The sequence below is a fragment of the Mustela nigripes genome, chromosome 4 (genome assembly GCF_022355385.1).
Source record: "Mustela nigripes isolate SB6536 chromosome 4, MUSNIG.SB6536, whole genome shotgun sequence".
Lineage (NCBI taxonomy): Eukaryota > Metazoa > Chordata > Mammalia > Carnivora > Mustelidae > Mustela > Mustela nigripes.
Genome location: NC_081560.1, coordinates 169,770,918 through 169,788,349, shown reverse-complemented (window position 1 = coordinate 169,788,349; position 17,432 = coordinate 169,770,918). Strand labels below are relative to the sequence as shown.

At 46.2% G+C, this 17,432-nt stretch overlaps 1 protein-coding gene across 5 annotated transcripts in view; it reads left to right on the top strand.

Moving 5' to 3' along the window:
* Positions 1 to 17,432, top strand: part of SORCS1 (sortilin related VPS10 domain containing receptor 1) — a 503,535-nt gene that overhangs the window by 448,681 nt on the left and 37,422 nt on the right. For all 5 annotated transcript variants that reach the window (XM_059398525.1, XM_059398524.1, XM_059398527.1 and 2 more), the window contains exons 19-21: positions 5,855 to 6,041; positions 13,832 to 13,965; positions 16,118 to 16,241. In XM_059398525.1, coding sequence (XP_059254508.1) covers positions 5,855 to 6,041; positions 13,832 to 13,965; positions 16,118 to 16,241 — 445 coding nt within the window. The remainder of the gene's footprint in view (positions 1 to 5,854; positions 6,042 to 13,831; positions 13,966 to 16,117; positions 16,242 to 17,432) is intronic.

Here is a 17,432-nt window from a genome sequence, read left to right as displayed (position 1 = left end):
CTCCCCTCCTTTAATCCCCAAGGCTCGTCTCTCTCTGCCCCTCACTTCACTTCACCCCTGCCCCAGGGGAATCAGTGTTATCAGACTGGGTTCTATTTGCCAACACCTTTATGCTCATACAGACTCACACATACAGTACATATACTGTTATCCACTGCGTCTTTGTTTTTGTTTTTGTTTTTGACAAAAAAAAAAAAAAGGGTCGAACTAAAGTCAGTTCTCTACAATGTCGTTTTTGGTACATGAACTTTAAGATCACTTTCAAGACTGAGTTCCAGTGAAGCCTGAGGCAAGTCTGAGCTTAGCAGGGGCCAGGCTCTGACATATGAGCCCGGTTTCTGTCTGCATTGAGTCCATAATGCCTTCAGGCGTGTCTCAGAGTCTCACTTTTGGATGAGGCTGTCAGCGTTGAGTTACTATAGCGTTTGTCTTCCCACTTTTCTCTCAAGCCATGTTGCAGGAACTGATAGGTTCATACACCTTCCATTCCTCAGGTTAATCTTGGCTCCTCAGTGGCCATTTGATATATTTGTTTTTCTATTACCAAAGTCAGCAATGCCCTTGGATTTCAGGGGGCTTTTGGGCTTTTCTTGGGCACATCTTTGGAGCTAATATTCTCAGTTCTGTATTTGTATCAGAGCAGGTGACAAAAGAGCAGTAGATCTAAAAAATGTTATATGGTAGGCTAGATAGTTGCCAGCCCAGGGGCCATTCAGGACTGATGACTTGTGATTTACTAAATGGAAGCAACTCTCAATTATATGGTGCATTTTCCTGACTACTGAATTATGAATACCTATTGTTCCCCGTACTCTCTGTCTTCTTTACGGCTTGAACACAATACCGCTTCACCAGAGGGAAGGCGTGGGAATGCAGTACGCCATTCCCGCCAATCCATCTTTCTACTTCTCAGCAAAGCTGTTGTCAGAGGGAGAAAGAGTCAAAGCCGGGGATGGAGTCTAACAAGGAAAGAAAGCGATCCCTCACCTTTGTCATCACCTTCCTGTAACCCTGAAAGGCATCACAAGTAACTTTCAATTAAAGAAGCTCACCGAGGAGTGCGCTGCATGGATAAAGTTAAACCCCAGATCATCTTAAACCCTTGCTTTGGTCTCATGCGTGGGGGGACGGCAGGCATCTTACTTAACCTGCCAGCGCCCAGTTCTCCTGGGGGAACCGATCAGAGCACTTCTGCCCTTGCTGTCTCCCTTGGAGTCCTCACAGCCAACTGAGATAATACAGAAGAAAGCACTTCAAGGAACAAGGCACAGTATTCAAAAGGTACAGAAGGGACAAGAGAGGCCTGCAGGCACTGGGTTAGGTACTGAGGGCGCAACCGGGAAGGACGCATCTCAGCACTTAGGACTTTATATAAACTACTTGTGTGTTATCCAGCAACTGGTTTTCCTGCAGAAGTTACCGAATCTTGACGATGTGCATTATAGAATGATTGTTTGTAGTTGTGTATTGGTCGCTCTAAAAAAAAGTTCTTTTATTGCTGGCTTTTACTGATGCACCTTTCACACTGAGAATCCTAAAACATCCTGGGAAATGATCGCCCCCATTCCATAGTGGAATGAGAATGGCATTAGCTTGTAGTGGGCTGTTCTCATCTTCAGGTGGACTAAATGATGAGACAAGCTCATATTCAACAATCCAATCCCAAGGGCCTTAACCTTTGGTGCAGCCCAGCATCCGCTCGGAACCTTCCCAGACCGCAGCAAACCAACCGAGCATCTTCCCCAAAGGGCTTGAGTCAAGAGGGGACTCTTGGGCAGTAGCTGGGCATCAGTGCATTTTTTTTTCTTTTAATTTCTACAAGAGGTGCTGATATCAAAATCTGAGATTCATTGGTTTCAAAACCAATAAACTATGGGAGTTAATTTTGACAGGAAGGTACATGTAATTTCCTGTTGCAGCTCATATTTCAATCTACCATCACCTACCCTGAGCTACCCTCTAATTAACTTCCCAGAATAGTTGGGCCTCCTTCCAATTCACCCTCCATATTGTAACCAGAGTGATCTTTTTGAATTAAAAACATCAAAATTCCATCTTCTGCTAAACCTCCGCTTAAAACACTTTAGGAGCTTCTCACTATTCTTTTTTTTTTTTTTTTATGATTTTATCTATTTATTTGACAGACAGATCACAAGTAGGCAGAGAGGCAGGCAGAGAGAGAGAGAGAAAGGAGGAAGCAGGCTTCCTACAGAGCAGAGAGCCCAGTGCGGGACTCGATCCCAGGACCCTGAGATCATGACCTGAGCCGAAGGCAGAGGCTTTAACCCACTGAGCCACCCAGGCGCCCACTTCTCACTACTCTTAGGAAAAAAATAAAAATCAGAAACTCAGCCACAATTCCTAAAATGTCATTTTTCTCCCCTTCAGTCTAGTTTTATAACATGTTCCTACTGTGTCTTTAGCTTTGGCTTCTTATGACTGTACTACTCACTAACTGCCACAGTGTCCTTGCACAGTTGATTCCCTCTGTCACCATTGCCTGGACTCCTTACCTCCATCTTGCTCACTCCTATCCTTTGTTTGGTTAAGTTATTTCTTTCCTTAAGGTCATCTTGGCTCAGATACAACTTCTCGGAAGATTTCCCTGAAGTTCTCAAACAGATCAGATTTTTAGCTCGCTACCTCTCCCTACAGTACAACTTACAACAATGTGTACTTTCTTTCATATCATCCCCTGTAAAAACTTTTTATTTATCTGTGATTATTTCATCTGTCTCATTTAATAGTCTATGCTCAGACCACATCTGTTTTGCTTTGTTTGTTATGATTTACTTACCATCCTTTTCCCATGCCACGCGTGTCACAAGGTAGACACTCAATAAATATCTGCTGGTTGGGTGGTTGGTTGAATGGATGAATGACGGGAAAGCCAGTTAAAGCAGGGCAAGTGTGCCTAATTGTGGTGAGCTAGGACTAGGCTGTCTTGCCTTTGCTCTGTTTCTTACTTTCTGAAGGGAGTTTTGGCATTCCAGTCTCGGATGGCAATTTCAGCCCAAGGAAGTCAGAGGACTATGACTGATGAGCCCCAAAGAGATGCATTGACAGCCGTGTTAGGTTTATGAAGCACCTGAGAGCCTCTGAAGGCAAAAGCATGGCATCTAGTATGTTCCACTTGAGTGGGCAAAGCTTCACAGCAGCAGGGATGAAATCTGCTGCCTTGGCCCCTTGGTGCCCTTGGTATGGAGGACCAAGCTCAGGGGCCTGCACTCACATCAGGGAGAGTGAGAGTGAGAGTTAGAGAGATCTTCCTCATACTGGACGGAGTATCCTAAAAGCATCACTCCTCTGTGAAGGCAGCCCTACTGACCCGGGCGTCCCAACACTGTGGCTCCCTTCTTCCACCTGTTCCGTACATGGGGAACACTGTCATGAGTGGATACTGAGGAACACTTTCAGGCCAAAAGACTGGCATGACGGACAGTGGACATCCAGACAGACCTTGAGAGGAGTTTTCAGTCGTTGGAAGAGGTCCATGTCCAAAGGCCCACAAAAGCAGAACGGTGAATACGACAGAAAGGGCAAGGCCGGGAGACTCCAGCAAGGACGGCCCGAGTCAGACTTTTCTCAGGTGTGTGGGTAGCTGCTGTCACTTGTGGGGACTGAGGTAGAATCAGCTGAGATGTTGTCTCTCCTCTGTGCTCTTGCCAATGGAGAGCCTTACCTGAGGCCCACTCTGTCGCCACGAAGAACCCTAAATCTCTCTTTTTTCTGTCAGTCTCTCTCTCCCTCAGTGCTCTTCCCTCCCTCTCTCCTCACTCTCTTTCTTCCTCCCTATTTTCCCTCCGTCCTGCCTCTTTTCCTCCCTCAGTTCCTCCCTCCCTCCCCTCCCCCCCTCTCTCCCTCTTTTTCCTTCCCCTTCACTCCTCACTCCCAGTCTTTCTCAGAATTTATATTGCTGTTTTCTTTCATGGTTAACCCAGTTAACCCTAACTATTCCGGATGTTTTCCTCAGACACTTGTCCCAGATGATGTGAGTGGATTTTAAGGTGGTTCCTTTCTCTGTGCCCATACCTAAGACTGGCTGGCAGCCCCTCCGCTGAAAATCCCGAAAACCTGAGAACTGACCAGAAACCGCACCGAGAAATTGACCAGTCTGATTGGTGCCAATGAAGGACAAGTCAGCAAGAATGGTTGACATTTATATTTATTAGCGAAGGGAATTGAAGTAATTGCGCTGTGTCTAGGCTTGTGGATCATTTGTCTTGTAGTTCCGAGTGGAGTTTCTTTTTCCCACAGGAGGGGAGAGTTCTTGCTCATGTCTTCCGTGAGAGTTAGCTGCCCTGCCGTGTGCTGCCCTGCCGCGTGCCCCCCGCACTATGCTTGGCTGGGCATAGATCAGAAGAGTAGGTCACAGAGATTCATAGGATTTGAACTGCTTTTCCTTTCCCTGTGAATTAATCTTTTAAATGTCAGCATTTTAAACTTGGCCTTTTCAAAAAATATGATACCATATGAACCTTAGTTAATCGAAATTTTTTTTTTTTTTTTTTTTTTAGTTCAAAGGGTTTTAGTGTGTATGTGGTTTTTGTAAAGTTGGTTTTTTGTTTTGTTTTGTTTTTTGGTTGTTTTGTTTGTTTTTTGGGTTTTGGGTTTTTTTTTTTTAAGTTTTTTTCCCCTAAAAATGGGAAAAGCTAACAAAACAAACAAGAAAACTTGACAAAGGACAGGCTGCATGGGACGAAAGCTGGTTTTTGTCAGTTGGGTTTAAGACACTTTGTTCCTTAAGAATCTCTACTATTATTCCCAAAGTGTTTTCTTACAGGTCTGGGATTTTAGCAAGCAGATCTTTATCCTCTCTCTCCTTGCCTCCCACTGGGAAATTTAGATCTATATGATTCTGATCCAGCTATAAAATGGGGATTGCACATCCTTCACAGCTGTGTGGTTCTGACAGTCGTTGATTTGGTCCAAAATTTTACGGAGGATTCATCAACTCACATGTCTTGTAACAACCCTTTGAGTGAAGAGAGTAAGGTATTATTGTGCCCATTTCATAGATGAGGTAACTGAGACCCAAGGAGGCTGAATGACTTGGATGAAGTCGTGTGACTTGTTATTGATGCCCTGGACTCAAGCCCAGAGGGGAGCTGTGCTTTCTCCCCCTCTAATGAATGAAATGCAGGTCCACGAGATGGGTTCAAATCCTAGGTCTGCCCCTAACTAGCTGTGTTAACCTTGAACAGGTAATTAAATCTTCCTTAACGTCAGCATCCCTACCTGTAAAGTGGACAAATGTGGCCTGTTTTTCTCTCCCAGCTAAGATTCTATGAAGAATAAAATGACAACCATTTTTCTAGCACAAAATACCGAAGTGTAAAAGAATTAACCATCATTATCTTAAATAATAATAGCACTGAGCTCAGGTGAGACAAGGTGTCTTTTAACCTTCCTCTAACATGACTAGGGAACCATGAATGAGACGGGGGACTCAAGGGTCCTGAAAACCTGGGAACAGGTCCAAAACCATGAGGGTAGGCTGAATCTTTAAAGCTGTGTGTGTACACCTTTTACTCCTGGGGATAAGAGTATAAACAGATCCCTCAGAGAAATTGCCTCTTAAATTAGAGCTGATTGTCAAACACTTAGTTTTCCAAATCTTGAAACTTTTGGTGGTGGATGCCCTTCCGATTTGGAGAACATCCATCTTGGTAAGCTCCGGTCTGCCAGGCAATGTCACAGGGATTCTGTCTAATGCAGACAGATGCTCCCAGCTGCAGGAGGGAGCCAGAGTCCGCCACGAGCCCCGAGCCAGGGAGCGGGACGAGCCCCAGCCCCTGGCACAGAGGCGGCCAGCTGACCGACTCCCCTCCTCTGACACTGGGCTGTTTTTCAGGGTGACGTCCAGAGGACACTCATCCAAGTGGACTTCGGTGATGGCATTGCGGTGTCTTACGTCAACCTCAGCTCCATGGAAGACGGGATCAAACACGTCTATCACAACGTGGGCATCTTCCGAGTGACGGTGCAGGTGGACAACAGTCTGGGCTCTGACAGCGCCGTCCTGTACTTACATGTAACTTGTATGTTATTGCTGTTGTTGGTTTATGACATATTTCAAATATCGTGTCCTTTGAAAGTATAACTCAGTGTTTCAGGTCTAGAAGCAGCTCACCAGTTACCTTTAAGGAGATGGGGAGGGAAGATAAGAGAGCCGAGTGGGAGAAAGTAGAAGGAAAATCAGGGAGCAGAGCTTGAATAATCCTAGCATTTGTGTTGCTGCAACTTGTTCTCATTGGACTTACTGTGCCTTTTCTAGGCGCCTCTGAGCCCATACCCCCTGTGGCTGGCGACTGGCGGCTGGTGGCTGGGCCGAGCTCTTGGATTGCATATGTTTTTCACCTTTTTTAAATTTTTTTTTAAGTCAGAAACATTTAAAAACAATTCCCACATATGGCTTAATCCAGTACATTGAGAATTAGCGTGAGTGATGGAATTTCTACCCATCTGATTGTTCTCCTCCTCCCATGATATGTCCTGCTGTAACTTTTGCTTTTAGACTTTTGCTTCTTTCTAAAGGTGTTTCCTGGGCTCTTATCTGTGCTGTTCAGTCTTAGAGGGAAGGCGGTGTCAGGCGAGGGAAAGAGCTGCGCTGAGAAGTAGTTCCTGGAAGTGTTGAAGCATCTGTCCCATGGAGGAATGTGGAGGTGTGCTAAGTCTGATGAGGTCACAACAGCTCCTAAGTTCTGTGTCAGGCAAATGTGCACCACGAATGCCTCCGGTGGCAGGTGTGTGGGTGTCCCCAGACAGGCTTGCGACGTGTTTAGGTTGCTACAGAAGTGCTTTGCTTTAAAACGAAAGTAGCTACGTAGAGCCCGAGTGATGTAATGGATAAGGAGCTGGACTTCTAAAATGGAAGTAGTTCCTTTTACGAATGGCCTTGTCCGAATTAATTCTAAATTCTAGACCAAGAGCGTTAAGACTGGGCAGGATTCCATGCCTCCTACCTGCCTCTTGCCCACTGAACTGATCACAGAACATACCAACTAGAATCCTTTTTTCTTAAGCTGCTGTGGTCCAGTGGGAGGACAAGACTACGTAGGGATTCCCCCGGTGATTGTTCATTCCTGAGGATTCCTGTAGTATCCGTGATTCTCGATCTTTCTCTCCCACACACTCACGACAGAGGTGCTTTGAAGAAACGCTCCCTCTCTTCTCTGGGTTTAAGTGAAGTTTTACAAGATTCCCAGTCAGCACACGCACGCTTCCTGCCTCTTTTCAGCTTAAGTTTATTAAGCAATTACTATGCACCGAGCCTTGTGCTAAGCAAGCCCTTTGCATGTCTGATCTCACTTCTCAGGACAACCTGAGGAAGTCGGCACTATTAGAAACCCTACTTTATAAAGAACAGCAGGGGCCAGAGAGCTTGAATAATGTATTTGAAATTTCAGACCTGCTATCTGGCAAAGCCAGGCGTCAGACTCAGGTCTTTCCGTCTCTGGAGCACCAGCCTTTGATCCCCGAGGTCACTGTCCATGCTGTCAGTGATGCACCTTGTCCCCTCCACTCCCTTGCAGATTGTCCCAAAGGAGCAGGAGCAACTACATAGGTTCAAGGCACATTTCATAGGCTTCCTTTCTCCTGACTCAGTGGCAGTCTCCCCCCCCCCTCTCCAGGCTGTCCTGCATGGACTTTCTGGAGTTCTCTCTTACTAAGGAGTAATCTTCCTTACTAAGGAATGGTCAGGAAATCTCTCAGAAATACATCACAAACGTTGGTCATTGGTAGCAAAACTAACTTAGAACACAGATGCCGGGACCTTGGCTGGGAATGGCCACCGACCCAGCAGCCTCTCATTTTCCCTGTCTTATTCAGTAAGGGGAGGATTTTTGTTTGAGAGCGGCTCTCCTGAAGAATCACAATAATTTTAGTCCATATCTTGTGTATGTATGAAACGTCGACCGCACTCTAACCACATGTGAATGCGGATTTGAAATGCCGCAGCTTCCCGGTCTCCGTTTCTCGGGTCCTCCCATAGATCACCCACACCTTGGCCTCCCGGCTGCCCCTTTGGGTTCATCCTCACCCCAAGACATGATCGTATCCCTTGAGGGCTAGCTCCCTACCCTGACCCTCTGCTGGGTTTACTCAACCCTGGAAAGGAAAACAGCAGAGAGATCAAAGGTTGCTGAAGCCAGGACTTCTAAAAGAAATAAGCTTCACTTTTTACTTTCTTTTTTTTTTTTTTTTTTCTCCCCCTCCTCATTAGCCTCGTTGAGTGGCTCAGCAGTTTGACTTTCCCCTTAGTGGCACATGCTTTGTAAGGGGAATTTTTTATGTTCTGGTTCTAATTTTGTTAGGCTCATCCTGGGTTCAGTGTTTGGACAAGCATACCTCCTATAATGGAACCCCTCTGCAAGCCTGACTTTAGGCATAAGAATTAACTGTTTTGTACTAATTCTATCGAAGCAAGACTCTGCCTCGCCTGATGCCTCCCCTGTAGCAGGAATGTCTTTGGGACAGAGAAAGCAAAGATGGAAGGACTTTCTCTTTGACTCTATTTTACGCTCAGAGGACGTCCAAACAAGACCATGCTTGATTAACATTCCCCCACATCTCAAACCTGAAGGGGATCATGGCAGTTTTTGGTGCTACGGTCCCAGGTTCTGGGTCCGGAGCTGGTGGGGGAGGGGTGTATGTTTTGTAGAACAAACACATTGGACTGGGTTAGGAGTGGTTACATGCAGATACTGGCCTGAACTCCTGGCCAACTCACTCCATTTCTCTGAGCCTAGGTTTTCTCTCCTGTCATATGGGGAGCCCTCATCTTGTTTCTCAGGTTCCTTCAAGCAGAATATGCTGTGATCTGTCAGCTAGTAAAGCTTGCTTCTCCACCATCCCAAAGTAGCGCATGTGTTTCTACATAGGGGGTTCGCAGCAGCAACTCTTAGCTCAGTTTCCAAGCCCGGGCTCTGCTTCTCTCTCCAGTACCCCTCCTCTTTGCCTGGATTTCTCCCCCGTTGCCTGACTTGATGGCATTCCCTCTCCCTCTGCTCTCCAGGTCGGAAAGGAGATTTGATCTCAAATCAGAGAGTTTTGTTTTTGTTTTTTTAATGCGGGTTTGGAAGGTCATCAGAAACAAATGGAGATGATGTGTCTGCTCTAACGTTGCCAGGAGTGGGCCAGCCGTTCTCACTGAGAGGCTGGGTAATCTGTTGTAGCCTGACAGTTGGAAAGTCCTTGGGGATAGGATTTACTGTGCTCTTCGAGTTTGCAAACTAACGAGACATGCGGTGCAGCCGGTGTTCCCTTCAGCTGGTGGAGCAGAGGATAGAATTTAGAGGGCATGCAGATTTCTGCTCAGAAAACTACTCCATCTCAGCCAGTCTTGCAGAAAAAAGTCACTGAAAACTGTGCAAATTTGCAGAATGGGAGGTTTAAAAAAGAAAAAAAGAGAGAGACAGATTTTCTAGTTCTTCCCGAATCTTCCCAACTACTTCTGTACATAGGTGCCATTTGCAGAGATGTCTTTCTGTTCCTATCTTAGGGTAAAATGATGGTTTTCTTAAAAACCTACACAGCTTTGCAACTTTTCACGTGATTATCATTTGGTCCAGCAAATGTCAAACCCAAGTTTTGTAAAGTGTGGCTTTATGAGTCACGTGCCCCAGAATTACACGATAAAAATATAGTGTCCTAGACCTCATCCCAGACCTGCTCTCTTGGAATTTCTAGAGGTGTGGGTCATCATCTGCCTTGAACAGATTAGCATAATCTTTATGCACTTTGAAGTTTCAGGAACTCTGTTTCAGGATCTCATCCTTTGAACTACTTTTACTTCTTCTAGCAGATTTTTAACATTTCAGACAAACAGCCATGTAATGCACAAACAATATTTAATTTGGTGGACACACACACACACACACACACACACACAATGTTCAGCTTCACAAACATCAGCTGCTTTCTGTAGCACATTAGGGCTAAACTGGGAAAGAGGGAGACCCAATTAACACAAGTTATTTCCCAGTTCCCTCACCCACCTGGCCTGGAAGATTCATATGGAGTGATGCAGCGCCACCTGCCGTCCCTTTTGTGCATCACAAGCACCTGTCTGCGGGAGCCCCATCTGCAGGCTTGTTCAGCTCTGGATTTAGTGCAGCCAGCCAGCTGGGGGCCCCCAGGGGCTGGAGTGTACCTTCCGCAGCTCAGCGGGCTTAGTGCGGACTGCACGCTCTGTACACAGAAGAAATGCTTAAAAGATAGGCTTTGGGGCAGCAGGTGTGCTAAACGCATGAGAAGTAAATGAATACAAGAGGACAAGGTGGGAATATGAAAGGCAAACTGCGCACAAGTGAATGAACGTGTGATGTGTACACCTGCCAGAATGAACGCGTGCGAACACACGCATGCGTATTTCAGCGCCTACAAGCCGATGCGCTGTGCGTTCTGAATCCTTCTTAGATCTCATCGGCTCCCCCTCTTTCCCTCCATCTCTCCCCTGCAGCCACTCGGGCTCCCTGTTCTTGCTGTTCCTCAGACTTGGCAAACCAACGTCCCTCTCAGGGTCTTTGCACTTGCCCGCCCTCACCCTGGAGCATCACGAGGAGGGTGGGGGGCACTCCTTCCCTTTATGCAGGTCACTGCTCACATGTCATTTCTTCTGAGAGACAAAAGCAGTCCTCTCTCGGCTCCCCCAGCTTTATGTGTTTAGTGCCCCCTTCCCCAGTGAGACATGAACTCCGCCAAGTAGCAGGTGTCCCCAGCACCTAGAATAATGCCTGATGTGTGGCAGCCCTCTGAAACTATTGAATGAATTAACGACCACATTTCAGGGAGAAGGTTCCATTTCTGCTGTTAATAGGACCCACTGATGCCATCCTTCCTCTGATGTTCTGACTTAAAAAAAAATATATTCAAAATTCATATGTGAGAGAGATACAGAAAATGAGCCCCTTAGGATGGAACCGACATGCTTAAGAGAGCTTATTTAGTCCTTGTATTCTACCTGATCAGGGAGATCACCGATAAGGGGAGTCAGGAAGAACATTCCAGGAGCCTGATCACTGCCACTGAGACTCGAAGGTTAGCAGGTGCCTTGAGAGAGGTGTCTACCCTGAGGCCTTGGGGCAGCACAGGGCAGCACCTGCTGGAGCAAACCTAGTGATAGGGAACAGCAGAGCCATGTAAGAAATGAGAGCCTGTGTAAAGTGCACTTGCCAGTGCCGGGGCTATATTTCAGTGATGGGTAGATACTGACTCTTAGTAGCTATTTTGTGAAGATGGGAGCGATCTTTTGGAACATTTGTCACCCGGCCAGAGCATGGGCTTTAAAATCAAACTGCTTTGGCTCACATCCTGGAATCGATGTTTCCTCACGGTGTGACCTTGGGAAAGTCATTGTCCTCTATTTGTTTATCTTTAGTTGGAAATGACAGTAATGCCTATTTCGTGAGGTTATTGTGAGGAGGAAATGAGAATGAAAAGAGTCATTAGCAGAATATGTGACACATGGTCATCGCTCAGTAGATGCTGCCTTTTTTTTTTTTTTTTTAAAGCACATTGAACCATTCTGACTTATGAACAACTACTTCTTATCATATGCTTTATAAACCAGAAAATCAATTCTATTCTGTATGCAGGTCACTAAGCTTCTAATTCTTTAAAGAGAGAGAAGCATAGGCAAAATCAGAAACAAGAAATTGTTCACCTACCCAACAAACATTCGATTACCAGCTACATCTCAGGAACTGTGCTAGTCTTTAAATTCAAAGATACATATGAAAGTCTCTTACCCTCCAAAAGTTTGATTTTACATCAATATGTGTTAACTATCATTATTAGGTAATGGGAATTTTAATTTCAAACAGGTAGCATGATCAACTTGGCTTTCTAGAAACATCATTCTCATCACAGCTTGTAGTATGAGAAGATGCATAGTCATTGCCATCTGTAGTATGAATATATAATATGTATACATGTAAGAATGAACTCATGTAAGTACACATATGCATACCTCAGAGCCTACAAAACAATATACCATGTGTCCTGAATCCGTCTTAGATCAGGGATCTAAGCTGCTCAGGCTTTCTTTCTATTCTGCAAACACAGAGAACCACCTCCCCCTCAAGACCTTTGCACTTGCTCTACCCTGACCCAGGAGTATATGTTTTATTCTGGGTGCTGAGGACCCTGGTACCTGGTGCAACTTGTTATTACTGCAGAGGACAGGCAGTAAACACACAGAGGGGGAGGGCGGATTAGCTTGGGGCAGGTTGGAGGCAGGAAGATAGGTACAGGAAGATAAGTACGGCTCGTGACAGTCCAGCTGTAAGAGCCAGGGAAGGAGTGGGGGCGGGGCGGGGAGCTCTCGCCGAGAGACATTTTATGAAACCAAGTCAGTGGTTTTCAACATAGAATGGGTGACAAGGAATAAGGAATCCAGGTTGACTTTCTGCTTCTGGGCTGGTCCCCTGGATAAACATTGTTTTCCATTCATCAAGACATGAAGAATAGAGGATGGGGGAGAAGATAATGAATTTCTTAGGATCACTGGGCTCCTAATTGAGTTTCCAGTCGGGTAGGTGGTTTTTGAGTTCTGAGCATGTGCTTTATAGTGGAAGGTCAGCATGTGGATGGGAACTCTCAGCAGAACAGTATCTGGAGGGAAAAAAGGCCAAAGTCCGTATCCTAGGAAAGCCATTTAAAGACCCGACAGAAGAGGCGGTGATTAAACCAGGTGGAAAGGTGCCAGTTTCTTCTCCACCTCATGGAATAATGATGGGGTGACAGACTTTTCCCACATTCACCTCAGAGAAAACTGTATTTTCCCTAGGAGAAGTGGCTCAAAGGGAAGACCAGGGGTTGGAGGAGGGGCCCTACCGATTCGTTCTGAAGAAGGGACTCACAGCTTTGTGGGTTCATGCGTCTGGCCAAGGCTTCTCCCTCATGGACCTCCATAGCTAGAATCATCCCCTTTTTCAGCTGAGCACATCCTGAGACCCACAGAGCTATCTCCTTGCCTATGCACATTTGGGCGTCGACACGCTGAACTCAACACTGAGCAGTTTGAACTGGGGGGTGGGGGGCGCGTTACGTATACTCGTGAAGAGAGATACTTCCACACGCTCTCACACACAAGCACACAGATTTACACATATACAGATCTTGAAAATCCCAGCAAAGAGTCAAGAACAGTCACATTTAGAATGGTGTGGGGGTGTGTGCATAAACCCCACCCCCAGCCCCCATGGCCACGCACATGGAGTCTGTGAGAGTTCCGTCCTCCTGGTTTCCCTCCGCAGATGCGACTTCTTGGGAGGACTTCGCATCTTTCTGGAAATCCTCGTTTATGCCTCTTTATTTATTTATTTATTTATTTATTTATTTATTTATTTAAAGATTTTATTTGTTTATTTGACAGACAGAGATTACAAGTAGACAGAGAGGCAGGCAGAGAGAGAGAGAGGGAAGCAGGCTCCCTGCTGAGCAGAGAGTCCGATGCGGGACTCGATCCCAGGACCCTGGCATCATGACCTGAGCGGAAGGCAGCGGCTTAACCCACTGAGCCACCCAGGCGCCCTATGCCTCTTTATTTAAAGAATTCATAAATTACTTGTAAGCTTTTAAGGTTTTACACATAAATAACTCAGGTTTTAGGCCTGGCAGAAATATCAGTAAATGGAAACTACTGAGACACAATGGGTCCCCATAATATCTTTTCTCCTAAGTAGGGAAAACCCCTTCTCCTCAGGAAGTAGGACTGTGATGTTTTGGAGGCTTCTAGAATGAGTATGTATTCTCTTCAGAGCAGGGAAGGGGAAGCCCAGAAGGCTCTTCCTTCTCTATCCTCGTCTTTTCTCTCGTGCCTCAGGTCCCCTGGAACACGTACACCTGTCTCTTCCTTTTGTCACCACAAAGAACAAAGAGGTCAACGCCACGGCAGTGCTGTGGCCCAGCCAAGTGGGCACTCTCACTTACGTGTGGTGGTACGGAAACAACACGGAGGTAGGTCCCCTCAGACTGGCTGAAGGTAAAAAAGGAAAGGGCTTGTGTAACCCAAGAGTCTGGGAGTAGTCCTGGCTCCGGGGACAGCAGGCTCATCGTGCCCCAGTAATGTCATCAGCGTGTTCCCTCTGTCGCTCTGTCTCTCTCTCACCACATCACCCCTGCCCTTCACCTCTGCCTTCCTCTGTGTTAACCTTCTCCAGCTGGCCTTCCCCTTGCAAAGGGCTTAGCAGCAGCCTGAGCTTTGTACTCTCACAGCTTAGAAGAGAAAACAAACGGACTTTCATAGAAGTTCTAACAGAAGTCCCGGAATGGAGTACTATTGACCAGGCCTTCCCAGTGCTCAGGGTAGAAGGAGACGTGTTGAAGTCAGCCTCCTTGGAACCACATGGACCAAGAGAAGGGGGAAAATGGTCCCCCAAAAGGGGGAAAAAAAATAGATACCAGACAGTCAAAAGCAAAAATACTTACCAGAACCTGGCCCCCAGATGGCCTCTTCGCTTGATTCAGACATGGCCACTCCTTTCTCTCAGCTTTACCCTTTCTGTTTTCCCAGAACACACCCTGTGATCAAAAGTCAACAGCAACTTCAAAACGAGCAGAGACCTTAAACTTCATTGACTTTAAGGCCTTCGTTTTTCAGATGGAAAAATCAGGAGGACACACACGAAGGGATTTCCTCCTTCCTCGTTCATCTGCTTCACGGGGAGGCCGGATCCAAGGCCTTCCCACGCCCACGTGAATTCTCCTTCCCCTGATACCAGGCTGAAAGCTCCCTTTTGAACTTTATCCATTCTTAAAGATTACAGTTTGCCTCCAAATGTCAGTCAAGGTGGTCCAGGCAGAGGCCTCCCCAAAGGGCAGTGGCATGATCTGCTCAGAACAAGAAAGCCTCATCTTCCAGGAAGGCCGCTCTCTTGCGCTGGGTGACTTAGCTCTTCAAAGAGAGTGCATCCTATCCCGATATAAATCTTTTTCTACCCCAGAGTTGAATGTTGGCTTTAACAGGAGTCATAATTTTGCCCAGGCCCAGGGAGGAAACCTCCCCCCCTCCTAGACCTCCTACTTGCCTGGCAGGGGAAGGAAACTCTCACGTCTCCTGCTAAGTTAACTTCACTGAAATGCAGCTTTTTAAAAATTTCTTCTGAAACTATCCATGTAAACGTGGCCTAAGTCGGGCCCAGGACCCACAGTGGCAGAGGAGAAATCCAAGTTATTTGCATAAAACGTAGTGTTGGAAGGGGAAGGTACTAAACAACTTTCTTCTGTGTCTCTTTTTCTTTAATGTTTTTTTAACCTGACAACAGAAAACCAAATTCTCAATGGATTATGTTGAGTGGGTTTCTTATGCTGGGCGTTAGCCTTCCCTCTGCTATATGGGGAGCTGGTTACATGAATTTAGATTTTTAAATTAATTAAGACAGGAAAGAAATGTTTGTAGGGAATGAGTGGAGGGAAGTCAATAGGCTAATCATCTCTTCCTCTAGGACCCCAGCGTCCGATGATATCACAGGCACGACTCCAACTTGTAATTTTTTTTCAGTCCTCAAACCACTGTCCAATTAGTACTTGTTTCCATAATAGCTACTTCCAGAAACTGCTGATAGGCCCTCTCAGAGGAGTCAAGTCATACAAGGCCACTTGTAGTCTAACGAGGACAGTTTGGGTGTCCATGTTGCTGTGTTCCATTGTAATGTTCTACGAATCGTACCCCCTAGAGATGACCGACAGCAAGCTTGGAGATTTTCAGTGACTGCCCCCTACATCTGGATTAGCATGAGCTGTCTATTTGGGTCTGATTTGAGTATTTCTTTGTTTTAAGAGACCTGCCAGTTATGGGTAGGCTGCAGATAGAGATCTGTTCCACCATGAAGCAAGGCCTGTCGATGACCCCAGCCCTGAACCAGGATGACGCCGAAAGAGAGGGTCATCGTCACAGGGAATGGGCAGAGCTCCTTGGGGTCATGGCTCTCATAGCTCCTTTCCAGCCCGGACTTGAGATGATGGGGAAGCGGCTGGAGCCATTTGCATGGGGGCTCACCGGGAAGAGCCTCTGCTGACTTAAGTGGCTTGTTGGTGGCTCAGAGCTCGTGGCTGGTCTCATCGGTGACTGAGCAGCTGTCCCCTCACTCTGTGCCCTCTCCGGTTTCAGCCTCTGATCACCTTGGAGGGGAGCATATCATTCAAGTTTACTTCTGAAGGGATGAACACCATCACAGTGCAGGTCTCAGCTGGGAATGCCATCCTGCAGGACACGAAGACCATCGCGGTGTACGGTGAGTGCCTGTGTGCCTGCCCCTTTCCTGGCTCACCTTGCTTGGCTTCCCCAGGCTCAAGTGAGGTAGTGTGCTTACAGGCTATCAGAGGCCCCCAGGCCTCTACCCAGACTGCAGAGGGCAGTGGTGGAGAAAGAACTGAGTCAGCTCTGCTCTCATCCTCTGGGGAAGATGTGGTTCCCCAGCATAGTTATGGCCCCAAGACCCCAGGAGCGTTTACTGGTTTGTGTTTTGAAAGTGGCTTTTCTACCCTCACTCACCTGAAGTGTGGTAGGATGAGTTTCATAACATGTACAGCTAATTCATCCCATCTGGTATCTTGGTGGTGTTTGAATAATGAAAACCCATTAGAAAAGGAAATAGTTAATATTGAGGCTTTTTTTTTTTTTAATTTTATTTATTTGACAGAGAGAAATCACAAGTAGGCAGAGAGGCAGGCAGAGAGAGAGAGAGGGGAGGAAACAGTCTCCCTGGGGAGCAGAGAGCCCAATGTGGGGCTCGATCCCAGGACCCTGGGATCATGACCTGAGCCGAAGGCCGAGGCTTTAACCCACTGAGCCACCCAGGCGCCCCAATATTGAGGCTTTTTTAAAAGTTCAACTTGAAGAGTCTTGATGATTAAGAACAATCTACCAATATCTAAATATTCCGAGAATCTCTTCCTCAAATATGTATTATCAAAACAAACAAACAAACAACAGCAACCACAAGAAGTCTGCTTGAAGGGCGACAATAAGCAGATGTCACATATTGTCCTGGACTGAATATTAATTTGAACAAACATCAATACAATCTTCTAATCAGTTGGGAAGTTGAATGTAGTCAGTACTGCATGGAATGAAAATTTACTGAAGTGGAAAAGTAGGATCCCTGACCGCAAATGGGGGGTTACAAACAGTTTCCGCAAACTGATCTCATTTTGGTAATTTTTATCTGCACGGAAAGATGGTCAGGTATGCAGAGTGTTATTAGTGGATGATGAAAATGGGAAGTGTGCTCTTAATATTAAAGTGGTACCTCTGCATCATGGAAAATTAAAGTTTAAAAAAGACAGGAATTTAAAAGAAGACAGGACAGGTAAGTGCTGTGCAGAGAGAGCGGAGAAGACCAAGACTGAGACAGAGGGAGAGTCAGAGAGAAACTAGCTAGTGGTCCAATAATATCAATTGCCCCAGTCCCAGAATTAATTGG